Raw genomic sequence first — 18,542 nt, 5'->3', positions numbered from 1 at the left:
TGCAAATGACTAGATACGCCAATTCTGAAACGTACGTGTGCCCGGCGCATTTTTTTACGTTGTTTACGTATGGCTTTTTCCGGCGTAAAGTTAGTCGAACAAATAGCTGGCCTAGTCAATGTCAAGTATGGCCGTCGTTCCCGCGTCAAAATTTGAAAAATTTTCGTCGTTTGCGTAAGTCGTCCGTGAATGGGGCTGGACGTAATTTACGTTCACATCGAAACCAATACGTCCTTGCGGCGTACTTTGGAGCAATGCACACTGGGATATGTACATGGACGGCGCATGCGCCGTTCGTAAAAAACGTCAATCACGTCGGGTTTACATATAACACGCTCCTCTCATCCTCATTTGAATTAGGCGCGCCGGCCCCATTTACGCTACGCCGCCGTAACTTAGGAGGCAAGTGCTTTGTGAATACAGCACTTGCCTCTCTGACTTACGGCGGCGTAGCGTAAATACGATACGCTACGCCGCCGTAATAATGCACACATCTACCTGAATCCAGCTAAAAGTGTTACTGGATCTACTGATTACCAACAATACAGACCTGATCACGGATGTGGAAATACGGTACAATTTAGGTAACAGAGCGATCACAGGTCAATTGGCTTGAGTATAAATCACACAAATAGGAAACATTAGGGGAATACAAAGACAGCTTAAGATTTCCCCTTTATTTCTGTTCAGGTACGAGACGAGAAGAGAAAACTCCTCTTTGGAGACACGGGCAACATTTATCTAACCAAATAATTTACTCTACACACAACCGTTTTTCGAATTGTAAAAAATTAGGTTTTTATTTTTTATGTCGTTAAAAACGATCGTGTGTGGGCTCCAGAGCATTTTTTACTATTTTTTCACATCGTTTTTAACGTTGTTGTTTTTTTATGTTGTAAAAAATGATCGTGTGTGGGCTTTAACGACATGAAAAAAACTTGCATGCTCAGAAGCAAGTTATGAGACGGGAGCGCTTGTTCTGGTAAAACTAGCGTTCGTAATGGAGTAAGCACATTCATCACGCTGTAACAGACAGAAAAGCGCGAATCGTCTTTTACTAACACGGAATCAGCTAAAGCAGCCCCAAGGGTGGCGCCATCCGCATGGAACTTCCCCTTTATAGTGCCGTCGTACGTGTTGTACGTCACCGTGCTTTGCTAGAGCATTTTTTTTTCATGATTGTGTGTAGGCAAGGCCGTTTTAACTACTTGCCGACCAGCCAGCGCAGTTATACGGCGGCAGGTCGGCTCCCCTGCGCGAGAGCCCGTAGCTCTACGTCGGCTCTCGATGCGGCCACCAGGGGCGCGTGCGTGCCCCGCTCGTCCCTGACTCCCGTACGCGTGCCCGACGGGCGTGATTGCCGTCGGGCACCCGCGATTGCTCGTTACAGAGCGAGGACCGGGAGATGTGTGTGTAAACACACAGCTCCCGGTCCTGTCAGGGGACAAATGCCTGACCGTATGAATGTATGAACAGCGATCAGTCATTTCCCCTAGTGAGGCCACCCCCCTACAGTTAGAACACACCCAGGGAACATACTTAACCCCTTCCCCGCCCCCTAGTGTTAACCCCTTCCCTGCCAGTGGTATTTTTATAGTAATCCAATGCATTTTTATAGCACTGATCGCTATAAAGATGCCAATGGTCACAAAAATGTGTCAAAAGTGTCCGAAGTGTCCGCCATAATGTACCGAAAAAATAATCGCTGATCGCTGCCATTACTAGTAAAAAAAAAATATTAATAAAAATGCCAAAAAACTACCCCCTATTTTGTAAATGCTCTAACTTTTGTGCAAACCAATCAATAAACATTTATTGCGATTTTTTTTTACGAAAAATATGTAGAAGAATACGTATCGGCCTAAACTGAGGAAATTTTTTTTTTATATATTTTTGGTGGATATTTATTATAGCAAAAAGTAAAAAATATAAATTTTTTCATAATTGTCGCTCTATTTTTGTTTATAGCGCAAAAACTAAAAACCGCAGAGGTGATCAAATACCACCAAAAGAAAGCTCTATATGTGGGAAAAAAAGGATGCCAATTTTGTTTGTGAGCAACGTCGCACGACCGCGTAATTGTCAGTTAAAGCGACGCAGTGCCGAATCCCAAAAAGTGCTCTGGTCTTTGACCAGCAATATGGTCCGGGGGTTAAGTGGTTAATGATCGGGTTGAAAAGACCCATAAAAACATCATTTTTTACAACCCGAAAAAACGGTCGTGTGTACGCGGCATTACAGAAAAAATCTCCTCTACAAGGGCAGCATTAAAAACCTGAGACAGGTTCCTTCCACACTCTGTCCAAAAGTAAAACTATTTGTCTATTTGGAGTTAGGGTTTAATTCCCCAACATTTCCTGATCTACAAACAGATCCTAGGTAATGGATCTTGAGATATTTTATCTCAAATAACATAATTGCCTTCTAACCACACAAGGTTACTCACCTGTCTGGTAGTAGTCATACACCTTCACTGTGGCTGGTTTGAGGTTTAATATTGGAAATTCTTGCTCCACCGTAAAGGCGAATCTGATAGGAGAACGTCCAATCTGCAGGTAGAAGCGGGACATGCCATGAAGAGCTATAGAAATCATTTTAACAAATGAACATAGTGATGAGTAGTAGTGTATATGTTCATATCATATCAGTAAATTCCAGACCCTTTTAAGTTTTATTAACCACTTAAGGACCACCTCCTGCGCATATACGTCGGCAGAATGGCACGGCTGGGCACATGCACGTACCTGTACGTGCTGTGCTGTGACCGGGACCGGCGGACCCAATCGCCGCTGGAGTCCCGCGATAGGTCCCCAGAGCTGAAGAACAGGGAGAGCCGCGTGTAAACACGGCTTCCCTGTTCTTCACTGTGGCGCTGTCATTGATCGTGTGTTCCCTTTTATAGGAAAACACAATCTATGACGTCACACCTACAGCCACACCCCCCTACAGTTAGAAACACAAATGAGGTCACACTTAACCCCTTCAGCCCCCCCTTGTGGTTAACTCCCAAACTGCAATTGTCATTTTCACAGTAAACAATGCATTTTTAATGCATTTTTTGCTGTGAAAATGACAATGGTCCCAAAAATGTGTCAAAATTGTCCGAAGTGTCCGCCATAATGTCGCAGTCACGAAAAAAATCGCTGATCGCCGCCATTAGTAGTAAAAAAAAAAAAATTATAAAAATGAAATAAAACTATCCCCTATTTTGTAAACGCTATAAATTTTGCGCAAACCAATCGATAAACGCTTATTGCGATTTTTTTTTACCAAAAATAGGTAGAAGAATACGTATCGGCCTAAACTGAGGAAAAAAAAAATTATATATTTTTGGGGGATATTTATTATAGCAAAAAGTAAAAAATATTGAATTTTTTTCAAAATTGTCGCTCTATTTTTGTTTATAGCGCAAAAAATAAAAAACGCAGAGGTGATCAAATACCACCAAAAGAAAGCTCTATTTGTGGGGAAAAAAGGACGCCAATTTTGTTTGGGAGCCACGTCGCACAACCGCGCAATTGTCAGTTAAAGCGACGCAGTGCCGAATCGCAAAAACTGGCCAGGTCCTTTAGCTGCCTTAAGGGGTCTTAAGTGGTTAAGGGAGTAAAACCTTCCCGGAGATGAAGTGGTTAAAGTCTTCCACAGTAAAGAATAAAGTTAAACAGAATGACAGAACAAGACAAAGGTCTGACCTCATCCAGGTAAAGGTTTATGACATCATCACCAGTCTCTGCTCTCTGTATCACTCTATTCCTCTTCAGCTATAAAAGACACAAAAGCAAGAAAAAAATTAGATATGGGATGATGGTAAAGATCTTCTGCGTTATACAATGATATGAATGTTTAGAGCTCTGGCTGGATATTTTTTATGTTTTATGTACCAGTTCAGCTGACTAATTATAGGATGCTTGCTGGTAATCAGCAAAACGAGCCCTATGGGGTGTACTGAAAAATCCGACAGGAAGATCCGACAGGTGTAAGTGACTTACACCGTCGGATCTTAAGCTGCAATTCCAGGTCAGCCGCTAGGTGGCGCTTCCATATCTTTTACGCGTCGGATATGCAAATGAGCATTTACGTCGATTCAGAAATGAACGACCGCCCAGCGCTTTTTTTTTTACGTCGTTTGCATTTGGCTTTTCCGGCGGAAAGTTACCCCTGCTATAGCAGGGGTAAGTGCGGCGTATCCTATGTTAAGTATGGCCGTCGTTCCCGCGCCGAGTTTTGATTTTTTTTTACGTCGTTCGCGAATACGGCCGCACGTAATTTACGTTAACATCAAAACCAATGACGTCCTTGCGACGTCATTTGGAGCAATGCACGCCGGGTAAATTTGCGGACGGCGCATGCGCTGTTCGATCGACGCGGGAATGCTCCTGATTTAAATACTACACGCCCCCTAGCCGCGGAATTTGAATTCCGCCGGGGGGAATTACGATAAGCCACCGCAACTTTAGAGGCAAGTGCTTTCTGAATAAAGCACTTGCTTCAAAAAATAGCGGCGGCGTAACGTAAATCAGATAGGTTACGCGGATCTAAAGATCCGCTAACCTATCTGAATCTAGCCCAGTGACTATAAAGCAGTATTCTTCACCTTACACAAGGCTTATTGGACTCACCAGTTCTATTGAGCTCTTTGCTGCAGTGAAACCAGACAACATATTCACTTCTATAATAGCCATGTTAGACCTCTGACGAGAGCCTACGTAACTGCAATTTACAAAAAAAAAATATAGAGGATATTAAGTAAAACACATTTGTCAAAATGAATGAAGACAGGAAGCCCTACATAAGATCCAGGTTGGAACTTGGAGTTTATAAAAGGCCAAGGACCTTCTCCCTGTCTCCACTTGACAGAACTGGGTGCCTGAGCAACAAATTACAAACACCAGCCCTAGCGAATAGGAGGAAGGGGAGTGGTTACATGCTCCCCATCCCTACAGGTACAAGATGGTCACATGCTCCCCACATCTAGGAGGTACACAATGGTCACTTGCTCCCCATACCTGGAGGTACAAGATGGTCACATGCTCCCCATACCTACAGGTACAAGATGGTCACATGCTCCCGATACCTGGAGGTACAAGATGGTCACATGCTCCCCAAATCTAGGAGGTACACAATGTTCACATGCTCCCCATACCTGGAGGTACAAGATGGTCACATGCTCCCCATACCTGGAGGTACAAGATGGGCACATGCTCCCCAAATCTAGAGGTACACAATGTTCACATGCTCCCCATACCTGGAGGTACAAGATGGGCACATGCTCCCCATACCTACAGGTACAAGATGGTCACATGCTCCCCATACCTACAGGTACAAGAAAGACACATGCTCCCCATACCTACAGGTACAAGATGGTCACATGCTCCCCATACTTACAGGTACAAGATGGTCACATGCTCCCCATACCTGGAGGTACAAGATGGTCACATGCTCCCCATACCTGGAGGTACAAGATGGTCATATTCTCTCCATACCTACAGGTACAAGAAGGACACATTCTCCCCATGCCTAGAGGTACAAGATTGTCACATGCTCCCCATTCATAGAGGTACAAGATGGTTACATGCTCTCCATACCTAAGGGTACAAGAAGGTCCTATGCCTAAAGGTACAAGAAAGTCACATGCTCCCTATGCCTAGAGGTACAAGAAGATCACATGCTCCCTATGCCTAGAGGTACAAGAAGATCACATGCTCCCTATGGCTAGAGGTACAAGATGGTCACATGCTCCCCATACCTAGAGGTACAAGATGGTCACATGCTCCCCTTACCTAGAGGTACAAGATGGTCACATGCTCCCCATACCTAGAGGTACAAGATGGTTTCTAAGCATACACACGAACGTGTTTCTCGTCGAAAAACAGCCCGACGAGGAACACGATGAGGAAATTGAGACTCCCGACGAGGCAAAAGAGAACTTGTTCTCTTTTTTTCTCATCGAGTTCCACAACAGTTTTCTTGATGAAAAACATTCACACGACCGTTTTCCTCGGCAAAAAAGCTCTCCCACCGGGTTTCTTGATGGATTCTGTCGAGGAAAACGGTCGTGTGTACGAGGCCTGACTTATTCATTTTTTGGAAGTTTATTTGCTACTTGGGATAATGTGAGATACTCCAAAACGGAAGGTATTGATAGTAGGATACCCCTAGTAAAACCCATAGTTCACGGCTGGGGACCATAAAATATGAGCACTAATAAAGGCAGTCTATTTCAGTCCATGGCTCACGGCTGGAAACCATGAATCTATATGAGCACAGATAAAGAGGCTCTACTCCCTGGATCTTGATAAGCAAAGAGTCCATAGGTGCAGCCTCCAACAAAGTAGTCCAGGGGAAAGCAGCCTCCTGAAGCTCACAGATTCCTTTCCCCAATGGTTAAAGACCAACTCCTCAGGGTTCCAGACTATTTAACAAAAGCCCAGCCATCATCTGGACACATCTTCCCAGGGATTGGCAGGGCCCTGATAAATATTCAGGCTGTACATGTGAATCCTTCTACCCTATGCTCTAGAAACTTCCTCTAGAGGCAAGAGGGAGTAATCAAATTGAGCAGACCAAACCAAACAATCACTGCACCTCTGATTACAGTAGAAGCCAAAAACTAAATTTACCTTGCAGCCTAACTAGAAGTGTATACAAATAAAAAGAAATGTACTTCTGCGCTACTAATATAAAGTAAGTGCTATACTGTATATTAAAGGGTCACTAAAGGAATTTTTTTTTTTGCTGAAATGACTGTTTACAGGGTATAGAGACATAAAAGTTAACTGATTCCTTTTAAAAATGATTACAAATAGATAAAAATCAATCATATAATGTGCCTGCAGGTTAGTTTCACTTTTAAACTAGTTTCATGTTCCTGTGAACTAGAGAGAGACACACAGAACAAAAACAAACAAATCCAGGGCAGTGTTTTGTTTTTAAAATGAATCTGATTGGTTCTGTTAAGTTTTAGACACACAGTAATGACAGCTTAGACCACCGTGAAAAGCTCTCAGTACTGTGGTTATAAGGAAACAGGCAACCAGGAAGTGTGGAGATCACAGCAGAATTACAGCAACTTCAAAGCAAAAACGAACAATAAGGACATGAAACCAGTACTGCAGTAAGGTAAAGGAAGCTATTTAACTAAAAAAAAAAATTCCTTTAGTGATCCTTTAACTGCTTGCCGACCAGCCACCGCAGTTATACGGCGGCAGGTCGGCTTTGCTGGGCGAGAGCACGTAGCTATACGTCCCCTCGCCCAGCAGCGCTCTCCCCCGACTCCCGTGTGCGTGCCCGATCGCTGCCGGGCACACGTGATTGCTCGTTACAGAGCGAGGACCGGGAGCTGTGTGTGTAAACACACAGCTCCCGGTCCTGTCAGGAAAAGAAATGCTGATCTTCTGTTCATACAATGTATGAGCAGAAGATCAGTAATTTCCCCTAGTGAGTTCACCCCCCCTACAGTTAGAACACACCCAGGGAACATACTTAACCCCTTCCCCGCCCCCTAGTGTTAACCCATTCACTGCCAGTGGCATTTTTATAGTAATCCAATGCATTTTTATAGCACTGATTGCTATAAAAATGACAATGGTCCCAAAAATGTGTCAAAAGTGTCCGAAGTGTCCGCCATAATGTCGCAGTACCGAAAAAAAAATCACTGATCGCCGCCATTACTAGTAAAAAAAATATATTAATAAACATGCCATAAAAATACCCCCGATTTTGTAAACGCTATAACTTTTGCGCAAAGCAATCAATAAACGCTTATTGCGATTTTTTTTACGAAAAATATGTAGAAGAATACGTATCGGCCTAAACTGAGGGAAAAAAAGTTTTTTTATATATTTTTGGGGGATATTTATTACAGCAAAAAGTAAAAAATATTCATTTTTTTCAAAATTGTTGCTCTATTTTTGTTTATAGCGCAAAAACTAAAAACCGCAGAGGTGATCAAATACCACCAAAAGAAAGCTCTATTTGTGGGGAAAAAAAGGATGCCAATTTTGTTTGGGAGCCACGTCGCACGACCGGATCTCAAAAAGTGCTCTGGTCTTTGACCAGCAATATGGTCCGGGGGTTAAGTGGTTAAATCTAAGAGGTTGCCGCTCAACACCGACTGTTGTTAGCAGACCAGAGTAAAAAGAAAAATATGTGAAGCTCTCCCTCTTTTCCAAAAGAATACCGTGTGATGTAAATACAAAATAAATAAAATAAAGTAGTGACCCCTAGTGGGAGTATTGCATATGACACCAAAAATATATTCTATACAGTGAAACCTCAGATTGGGAGTAATGCGGTTAACAAGCTTTTCGCAATATGAGTATCTTTTTTTTTTAAATCCTAACTCGGCTTGAGAGTGTTATCTCGCAAAACGAGCAGGATTCAAGCCACAGCGGTGTGCAGCACCGCATTTGGCTAGAGGTGGTGGGGTCCCGGAGCCGATCAGAGCCGCTCAGAAATACTCGAAAAAAAATAGAAATACTCTGTTCCCGAGCCTTTCCGAGGCTTTCCAAGTTCAGCCGAGCTGCCCCCAAGTCTTTCCGTGTATTTACGAGGCTCTCCGGTGTCCCCCCCACCTCTGGCCACATGCGGTATTGCATGCCATAGAAGTCAATGCAGAACAAGTTCTTTTAATTTCCATTGACTTCTATGGGGAAACTCGCTTTGATATGCGAGTGCTTTGGATTACGAGCGTTCTCCTGGAACGGATTATGTTCGTAATCCGTATCACAATGAAAGTGGTATGTGCAACCAGTGACCTCTAGTGGGTAAAAAAATTATAACACTTATATCACAATACCATTAACATATCTGTATTTTTCCTTTCTCTCGAACTGGAAGTGTGCTACACTTTAACCACTTCAGACCCGCGCTGTAGCCGTCATTCGCGGATCTGAATATCCAACACGCCGTCAATTGACGGCCGCCCCTTTGGGCGTTCCCCGCGCGCGCTCCAGAGCGCACAGCGAAACTCTGTGTTGGACACAGCCAATCACAGATCGCCGCGAACGGCCAATCAGAGTGGCCGTTTGCGATGCGATCTGTGCGGCCAATGAGAGATGATCTCATATGTAAACATATGAGATCATCTCTCATTGCCGGCTCACACAGAGACAGCGTCCTGTCTCTGAAGAGACCGATCTGTGTCTCTTGTACATAGGGACACAGATCGGTCACCTCCCCCAGTCACCCCCTCCACCTACAGTTAGAACACAATGAGGGAATACATTTAACCCCTTCCTCACCCCCTAGTGTTAACCCCTTCAATGCCAGTGACATTTATACTGTAATTAGTGCATATTAAATGTGAATGGCGCCAAAAATGTGTCAAAAGTGTCCGATGTGTCCGCCATAACGTCGCAGTCCCAATAAAAATCACAGATCGCCGCCATTTCTAGTAAAAAAAAAAAAAAAAAATAATAATTCTGTCCTCTATTTTGTAGGCGCTATAACTTTTGCGCAAACCAGTCGATTTTTAATTTTTTTTTACAAAAATATGTAGAAGAATACGTATCGCTCTAAACTGAGAAAATTTTTTTTTTTTAAATTGGGATATTTATTATAGCAACAAGTAAAAAATATTGTATTTTTTTTTCAAAATTGTCGCACTTTTTTGTTTATAGCGCAAAAAATAAAAACCGCAGAGGCGATCAAATACCACCAAAAGAAAGCTCTACTTGTGGGAAAAAAAGGACGTCAATTTTGTTTGGGAGCCACGTCGCACGACCGCGCAATTGTCAGTTAAAGCGACACAGTGCCGGAAGCTGAAATTTCACCTGGGCAGGAGGGGGGTATATGTGCCCAGTAAGCAAGTGGTTAACTGACCGTGTATGATTATAAATCCATACAACCTGATACCATTGGCCCATGTAATACAATGAAAAGCTGGAACAATGGCTCACACTACAGCTATGTTCATCTCAAGTTTTGTCAGCAGGTCTCTGGTGCATTGGGTTGAATTGACATCCAGTGTGATCATGAAGGCAGCGTGGCTCCTCTCTGCAGGGATATTGTATCTCAGAACTGCCTGGTGAAAAAGCAAATTCATCAAGTCAGTTATTGTGGACCTTGCAATAGACTCTAAAATATCATCTGTGTTATATGACCTGCATCATTCACCCCCTCTTCCTCTGAGCCCAGTTCATTCTGGATCCGCCCCCAGAGATAGCAAAAGGAGGAACAGCACAGCGATGAGCTCATCTTTTTTATTTTTTATTTTTTTCCGGGTCATTCGTTATGACCGAAATTTGAAAATTCGCTAATTCGAAAATCCGAAATCCAGAAATTAGAAATTTAGAACATTCGGAAATTTGAAAATCTGAAATCTGGAAATTTTGAAATGATAACTACCATATTTTCCGGCGTATAAGACGACTGGGCGTATAAGACGACCCCCTAATTTTCCAGCCAAAATGTTGGTTTTGGGATATACTCGCCGTATAAGACTACCCCCTTCCTACACGCCTCACGGTGCCACCATTACATGCCAGACTGTGTCACTACATGCCAGACTGTGCCCCATTACATGCCAGACTGTGCTCCATTACATGCCAGATTGTGCCCCATTACATGCCAGACTATGCCCCATTACATGCCAGACTGTGCCCCATTACATGCCAGACTGTGCCCTTACCTTATCCCAAGACATGCAGAATCGCGGCCGTACGTTTTTTCAAAAGCCGCGCCTCCTACGTCTTCTGTTCCGTGATAGGCGGAAACACTCAGCTTCCCAGGAGGCACTGTGTTCAGTGTTCGCCTATCACGGAGGCCCTCTCGTCCGAGGACGAGAGGGCCTCCATGATAGGCGGACACTAAACACAGGACGAGAGGGCCTCCGTGATAGGCGGACACTGAACACAGTGCCTCCTGGGAAGCTGAGTGTTTCCGCCTATCACGGAACAGAAGACGTAGGAGGCGCGGCTTTTGAAAAAACGTACGGCCGCGATTCTGCATGTCTTGGGATAAGGTAAGGATGTTAGGTTACCGGCGTATAAGACGACCCCCGACTTTTAAGAAGATTTTAAGGGGTTAGAAAGTCGTCTTATACACCGGAAAATACGGTAACTAATAATAACTAACCAACAAATTAATAATTAATAGTAATAATAATAAAATGTTTTTATTATTAATAATTCGATATGTTGCATTCGTTTAGATACTACATTCATTATTTCTGAAAATTCGTAATTTCGGATAAATTCGTATTCGTTACGTTCACTAACACCAAAATTTGAAAGGAAATTCCAACACCTATAATTTAATAGTTAGGAATAGTGAAAGTTATTATGAGTTAGTTATTATTATAGATTTTTCAATTTTCGTTTATTTTCAGATTTTTGAATTTTCACATTTCAAATTTTCGAATGTTTGAATTTCTGGATTTTTTTATTTTGAGTCTTTCGGAGGATGAAAAAAATTCTACCTCTGTGACATACAGTACTGTGCAAAGAATGGTATGCGGGTGTAAAGAAGTGCTGTAAAAAAAAGAATGCTTTCAAAAATATATATTTAATTGTTTATTTTTATCAGTTTACAAAATGCGAAGGGAATGAACAGAAGAAAAATTTGAATTAGATCAATATTTGGTGTGACTACCCTTTGGCTTCAATCCAGCATCAAGTCTTAGGCCCCATACACACGAGAGGATTTATCCGCGGATACGGTCCGCTGGAGGATTTGCGCGGATTTCCATGCGATGGAGTGTACTCACCTTCGAATCGAAATCGGCGCCGAAATCCTCTGGCGATGACGCGTCGCGCCGTCGCCGCGATTATGACGCGGCGACGTGCGCGACGCTGTCATATAAGGAATTCCACGCATGCGTCTAATCATTACGACGCATGCGGGGGATCCCTTCGGACGGATGGATCCGGTGAGTCTGTACAGACCAGCGGATCCATCCGTTGGGATGGATTCCAGCGGATAGATTTGATAGCATGTCAGCAAATATTCGATCTGCTGGAAATCCATCCCAGGGGATAAATATCCGCGGAAACAGATCCGCTGGAGTGTACACACCATAGGATCTATCCGCTGAAACCCATTCGCTGGGATTTTTCAGCGGATGGATTCTATCGTGTGTATGGGGCCTAACATTTGCACACTTTGGTACAGATTCACAGAGTGTGGGCGCACATTACGCCGCTATAGAGTAACCAATGTATGCTACGCCAACGCAGCGCAGAGAGGCAAGCAAAGCATTCAGCAAGCCAGTGCTCCCAACGCTGCGCCAGCGTGGTGTGGGATTCGAAGGCGTACGCCGGAGTAGGTGGAAGTGGGCGTGAGCCATGCAAATGATGGGCCGAGCGCCAGACAAATACGTATCATGAACTGCGCATGCGACGCGACGTGGACGCATCCCCCTGCGCCTGCTCACAACCACGTCGGAACAAGTGACTAAACTGCGCCGGATCACTGGAAGGTATTTATGCTGCATCAGCAAGATCTCACCCAGGCAAAGATTTCAAAGCAGACTGGAGTTTCAGGATGTGCTGTTCAAGCTCTTTTGAAGACGCACAAAGAAACAGGCAAAGTTGAGGACCTTAGAAACAGTGGTCGGCCAAGGAAACTTAATGCAGCAGACACATTATGCTTACTCCCCTTTGACATCAGAAGATGTCCAGCAGTGCCATCAGCACAGAACTGGTGGAAACCAGTGGGACCCGGGTACACCCATCTACTGTCTGGCCAGAAGTATAATTTAAAATTACAGAGGTTGCCCAAAATTAAATGAAAACGTTTTGTCTTTGATGCTACTTTTACACACACACTGCTCATATCTCTTATCACACATACATGTTTGCTTGTCAGCTCTCACCTGTACGTAGACACAGCCACTCCCTGTAGTTGTCACAGTGTAGTTTCCGGGAATGCCAGGTACTGTCGCCCTCTGAAGGAGGAATCGGTTATTGTTATTCACATGGAACTTCTCCAGAAATCCTGTCTTGGAAGTGATGGTCACTGTCGCATCTCTCCTACCACTATACACCGCCTCTGCATACTTGGAAAGAGCCTGGAGAGCCACAACTGTGTCCTGGGTAGAGAAATCAGAGAAGTTGGCAAATCGATTAATAAAGGAGCGATCTAGCCAAAAGGAAAAACATTTTTAGAAGCAGTTATAACAGCCATTGTAAAAATACTTATGTAGCGCCCTCTAGTTAGGTAGGTGCTAGAGGTTTGAATTTTTTATAGAGTAGGAAAATTTAGGCAGGCCTAACTGGTGACTAGGCCTGTTTGCTTTTATTCTGGGCTGGGAGTGGCTGAGGACAGGGCCGGGTGACTCACAGGTAGAATCACTGTCACCTCCCTCTTCTTTCTAGAAGGTGATAGAAACAGGAGGAGGAGAGGTGGAGCTGCCTGGGGTATTCTGAGGAGCCTTGACCAATCCCCAACTTGGATTGACAGGGGGCAGGCCTCCTTAAATACCCAGGGTCAGCCCAGCTGGCGAGGAGTTATTGGGTGGAAAAGCAGGAGTGAGAGAGTGTGAAGGCTGTCGGGGCCCACAGGGAGCTCCCCAGTGAGTGAGAACACTGTTAGGAGACTCCAGGGAGAACAACTGGTCGCAGCCAGGAAGACTGGTGAGTGAAGCACAGTCAGGAGGATTGGGGGGGGGGCACACCTGAGAGTTTGCAGTTTGAGATGGGTGCAGAACCAGAAGAGAGGGCAGTGGAAAGAGGCAGCTGTAGCCAATCTGCAGCAAGTGAAGTGCTGGAGGAGTAAGGGAAAGAGGTCTCAACCACTTAAGGACCGAGTCTCTTTCTGAGATTTGGTATTTACAAGTTTTGCTAGAGAAGTACTTAGAACCCCCAAACATTATATATTTTTTCTAACACCCTAGAGAATAAACTGGCAGTTGTTGCAATACTATTTTTGACTGCACTGGAACGCACTGCACTGGTAGGAACTTTGGGCCAGATTCACAACCAGCGGGCGCAACGTAACTTTTCCGATTTAAGTTACACCGCCGCAAATTGCCCAAGTTAGTGCCCGATCCACAAAGCACTTACCTGGAAATTTGCGGCGGTGTATCCTAAATCAGTCCGGCGCAAGGCGGGCCAATTGAAATGGGGCGAGTCCCATTTAAATTTGGCGCGCTCCCGCGCCGGACGTACTGCGCATGCTCCCGACGCTATTTTCCCGACGTGCTTTGCGCAAAGTTACGTTGCGCCGAGGTTTTGTGAATCGCGACGGGTAAAAAAGAGTTGCGGCGGGAAAAATAAAAATAAAAATAAAAAATTGACGCGGGAAAGATGGGTATACTTTTACATGGTGTACTAACTTTACACTTTGTAAAAGGTACCCTATCTTTGCGACAGCAAACTAACACTTACAGCGACTTCACGAAGGGAAAAACCTTTGTGGATCTCCGTAAGTGCTAATTTGCATACCCGACGCTGGTTTACGACGAGAGAATAAATAAAAAACGGGAGGGGGCCATCCGGGCCTGTACGGGGCCCTGGGGACCATCGGGCCCCTTATAGGTGTAATGCAAAAAAATAATAATAAAAAAAAACGGGAAGGGGGTCAGCCGGGACTGTAAGAGGCCCTGGGGACCATTGGGCCCCTTACAGGTGTATTGCAAAAAAAAAAAACGGGAGGGGGCCAACTGGGCCCCTGGGAACCATTGGGCCCCTTTACAGCTGAAATGCCTGTACCCCCCTGATGGCGGCCCTGGCAGTTAGTGTTAAAGAAAGAAGAACTTTTACAATGTAAAACCAACTGGAGGTATGCTTCTCAGTGGTTTGTAGCCTCATGATCTTGCTTGGCAAACACAAGGGCTGTCTGAAATCAACTTTGCAAAAATTGATTGATTGTTAAGACATCTGTTCCCATAGACATCTATTAAATTCCCATAACCATTGTTCATCTCCGCACAACTGATATCAGCTAAGGGCTCATGCCGCGTACACACCATCACTTTATGTGATGAAAAAAAACGTCATTTTCTGTGAAGTAAAAAACAACGTTTTTGAAACTTCAATTTTCAAAGACGAAGTTGCCTACACACCATCGTTTTTCTCACAATGTTCTAGCAAAGCGAGGTTACGTTCCACCACATTTTTCCATTGAAGCTTGCTTCATAAGTAGCTTCTGGGCATGCGCGGATGAAAAAACGTCGTTTTAAACGACGTTTTTGCTACACACGGTCAATTTCTGTGAAGTAAAAGTTGACGTTTTGAAAAACGACACATAAAATTGAAGCATGCTTCAATTTTTTTTGGTCGTTTTTTAGAAGACATAAAACGACGTTTTCCCCCACACACGGTCAATTAAAGTGACGTTTTTAAAAACGTAATTTTTTTTCATCACATAAAACGACCGTGTGTACGCGGCATTAGACTTCGCACACATCTTGCCTGTCCTCCCAAAAAATGTGTCCTGAAAAAACTTTTTTACATGTTTCTACTTTATTACCTGGGTGGATGAAAATCCTCCAAATGCATTTTGTTGTTTGCTCAGCCATCTGACAATTTGAGAAGATCCCAGAAAGTCTACTCTGGGTGCTGAGAGCAAAGCCAGGAGCACGTAGGATGTCATCTCCACCTCCGTAGAAGAAGCCCGGTGCCAGAACGGATCAGAGGGAGATGTGGGCTTTGGTTGCCAGTACAGTTCCCCCTCTGGATGAGGAGTGCAAAGAGGACACAAGAAAAGAACAAAATTGGGATATGGTTTTATCTTATTTCATGAAAAGTAGAGATTGCAAATAATAAGTAAACAGTTATTTATTTTTAAACTGTATTTTTCACTATGCCTGTGTATATATTTATATCTATCTATCTATCTATCTATCTATCTATCTATCTATCTATCTATATATATATATATATATATATATATATATATATATATATATATATATATATATTCAGGTAGATTAGCATAAATTTCTGCGGGCGTAGCGTATCTCAGATACGCTACGCCGCCGTAACTTAGTGAGGCAGGTTCTGTATTCACCAAGAACTTGCGCCCTAAGTTACGGCGGCGTAGTGTATATCTGCCGGCGTAAGCGCGCCTAATTCAAATTGTAAAGAGGTGGGCGTGTTTTATGTAAATAAAACATGACCCCACGTAAATGACGTTTTTGACTAACGGCGCAAAAAGCCAATGCTTTCGACGTGAACGTAATTTACGCTAAGCCCTATTCGCGAACGACTTACGCAAACGACGTAATCGACGGAAAATTCGACGCTGGCCCGACGTCCATACATAACATAGGATACGCCTCATATAGAAGGGGTAACTTTACGCTGGAAAAAGCCGAACGTAAACGACGTAAAAAAAATGCGCCAGGCGGACGTACGTTTCTGAATCGGCGTATCTACCTATTTTGCATATTCCTCGCGTAAATCGACGGAAGCGCCACCTAGCGGCCAGCGTAAATATGCAACTAAGATACAACGGCGTAAGAGACTTACGTCAGTCGGATCTTAGCCAAATTCCAGCGTATCTTGTTTTCTGAATACAGAAAAAAGATACGCCGGAGCATCTTAGAAGTTACGCGGCGTATCAATAGATACGCCAGCGTAACTTCTTTATGAATCTACCCCATACTGTATATAGATATATAGATAGACATATCTATATATCTATATATATATATATATATATACACAGGGTGGGCCATTTATATGGATACACCTTAATAAAATGGGAGTGGTTGGTCATATTAACTTCCTGTTTGTGGCACATTAGTATTTGTGAGGGGGGAAACTTTTCAAGATGGGTGGTGACCATGGAGGCCATTTTGAATCCAACGTTTGTTTTTTCAATAGGAAGAGGGTCATGTGACACATCAAACTAATTCGGAATTTCACAAGGTTTTAACGTAACTTTATTCTTTCATGAGTTATTTACAAGATTCTCTTTGTTTGCAGCCATTGACATGTCGCCGAGGTTAACACGTGCGGAGCGGATAGAAATTGTGTTGATGTCTGGTGAACGCAGTAACCGGGTCATTGCAGCAGATTTCAATGCAAGACAGCCTACGAGACCACCCATCTCCCATGCTACAGTTAGCAAACTGCTTGCTAAGTTTCGTCAAACTGGTTCAGTGTTGGATTTGCCAAAATGTGGACGCATGAAATCTATCACTAATGAAGAAACATCAGTGGCTGTCCTAGCTTCATTCAGCAAGAGCCCACAGCGTAGCACTCGCCGCATGTCACTGGAGAGCACATTGAACACATTGTAAAACTTGTAAATAACTCACGAAAGAATAAAGTTACGTTAAAACCAAGCACACCATTGTTTTTCTTGTGAAATTCCGAATAAGTTTGATGTGTCACATGACCCTCTTCCTATTGAAAAAACAAAAGTTGGATTCAAAATGGCCGACTTCATAATGGCCGCCATGGTCACCACCCATCTTGAAAAGTTTCCCCCCCTCACAAATACTAATGTGCCACAAACAGGAAGTTAATATCACCAACCATTCCCATTTTATTAAGGTGTATCCATATAAATGGCCCACCCTGTATATATATATAGATATATATATATATATATATATCTATAGATCTATAGCTAGATATATCTATAGATCTAGATATATACATACACAGTGCCTTGGAAAAGTATTCATACCCCTTGAAATTTTCCACATTCTGTCATCTTACAACCAAAAATGTAAATATATTTTATTGGGATTTTATGTGATAGACCAACACAAAGTGGCACATAATTGTGCAGTGGAAGTAAAATGATACTTAACATAGGATATGCCCCATATAGCAGGGGTAACTTTACGCCGGAAAAAGCCTAACATAAACGACGTAAAAAAATGCGCCGGGCGGACGTACGTTTCTAAATCGGCGTATCTACCTAATTTGCATATTCCTCGCATAAATATACGGAAGCGCCACTTAGCAGCCAGCGTAAATATGCAGCCTAAGATACGACAGTGTAAGACACTTACGCCGGTCGGATCTTAGGGAAATCTATGCGTAACTGATTCTATGAATCAGTCGCATAGATACGACCCCACACACTCAGAGTTACGACGGCGTATCCGGAGATACGCTGTCGTAACTCGTATCTGAATCCGGGCCATAGATGTCAATGTGTACCGTAGGAAACCTTGTTAAATGGTCTATAGTGCGTTTCTGCAAAAGGTAAAATGCACCAAAAAAGGGCATAGGTGTGAACGTAGGGTAAAACACCCACAAAACCAGTTGGATTTGTATGATAAAAGGGTCTGAATAGAACAGAATCTGGACAAGAACAATTCTGCCGTTGGTTTTTCCTTGCTTGCACACTCAGTTATCAGTATCAGCTAGTAGTTGTGTTTGTTTCAAGTGTGTAAAGTATAAAAAATATATCCCCTGTCCATGGTGCTGAAACTAGAAGTTTGCCCGGTAGTAGCTCTGATAGTGATATTTCCTGAATTCCACTTTGATAGAAACCACACAACTAAATCATTGAATACATTTTTTTTTTCTTTTTTTTTTCTTTTCACTTCAGACATCAACCTCATAGGCCGGGTACTCACGACCAAACATGTATGGTGAAAGCGGTCCGTCGGACCGTTTTCACCATACATGTCTGCC

At 43.4% G+C, this 18,542-nt stretch overlaps 1 protein-coding gene across 1 annotated transcript in view; it reads right to left on the bottom strand.

Moving 5' to 3' along the window:
• Positions 1–18,542, bottom strand: part of LOC120910374 (alpha-1-macroglobulin-like) — a 150,196-nt gene that overhangs the window by 14,351 nt on the left and 117,303 nt on the right. Inside the window, exons 28-33 of the mRNA XM_040322133.1 lie at positions 15,412–15,614; positions 12,815–13,030; positions 9,900–10,024; positions 4,620–4,710; positions 3,693–3,761; positions 2,447–2,549 (exon numbers count right to left, since the gene is read on the bottom strand). Of these exons, the coding sequence (XP_040178067.1) occupies positions 2,447–2,549; positions 3,693–3,761; positions 4,620–4,710; positions 9,900–10,024; positions 12,815–13,030; positions 15,412–15,614 (807 nt within the window). The remainder of the gene's footprint in view (positions 1–2,446; positions 2,550–3,692; positions 3,762–4,619; positions 4,711–9,899; positions 10,025–12,814; positions 13,031–15,411; positions 15,615–18,542) is intronic.

Source organism: Rana temporaria, chromosome 8 (assembly GCF_905171775.1).
Source record: "Rana temporaria chromosome 8, aRanTem1.1, whole genome shotgun sequence".
NCBI lineage: Eukaryota > Metazoa > Chordata > Amphibia > Anura > Ranidae > Rana > Rana temporaria.
Note: the sequence above shows the minus strand (reverse complement) of the source record. Positions and strands in the feature narration are given on the sequence as shown.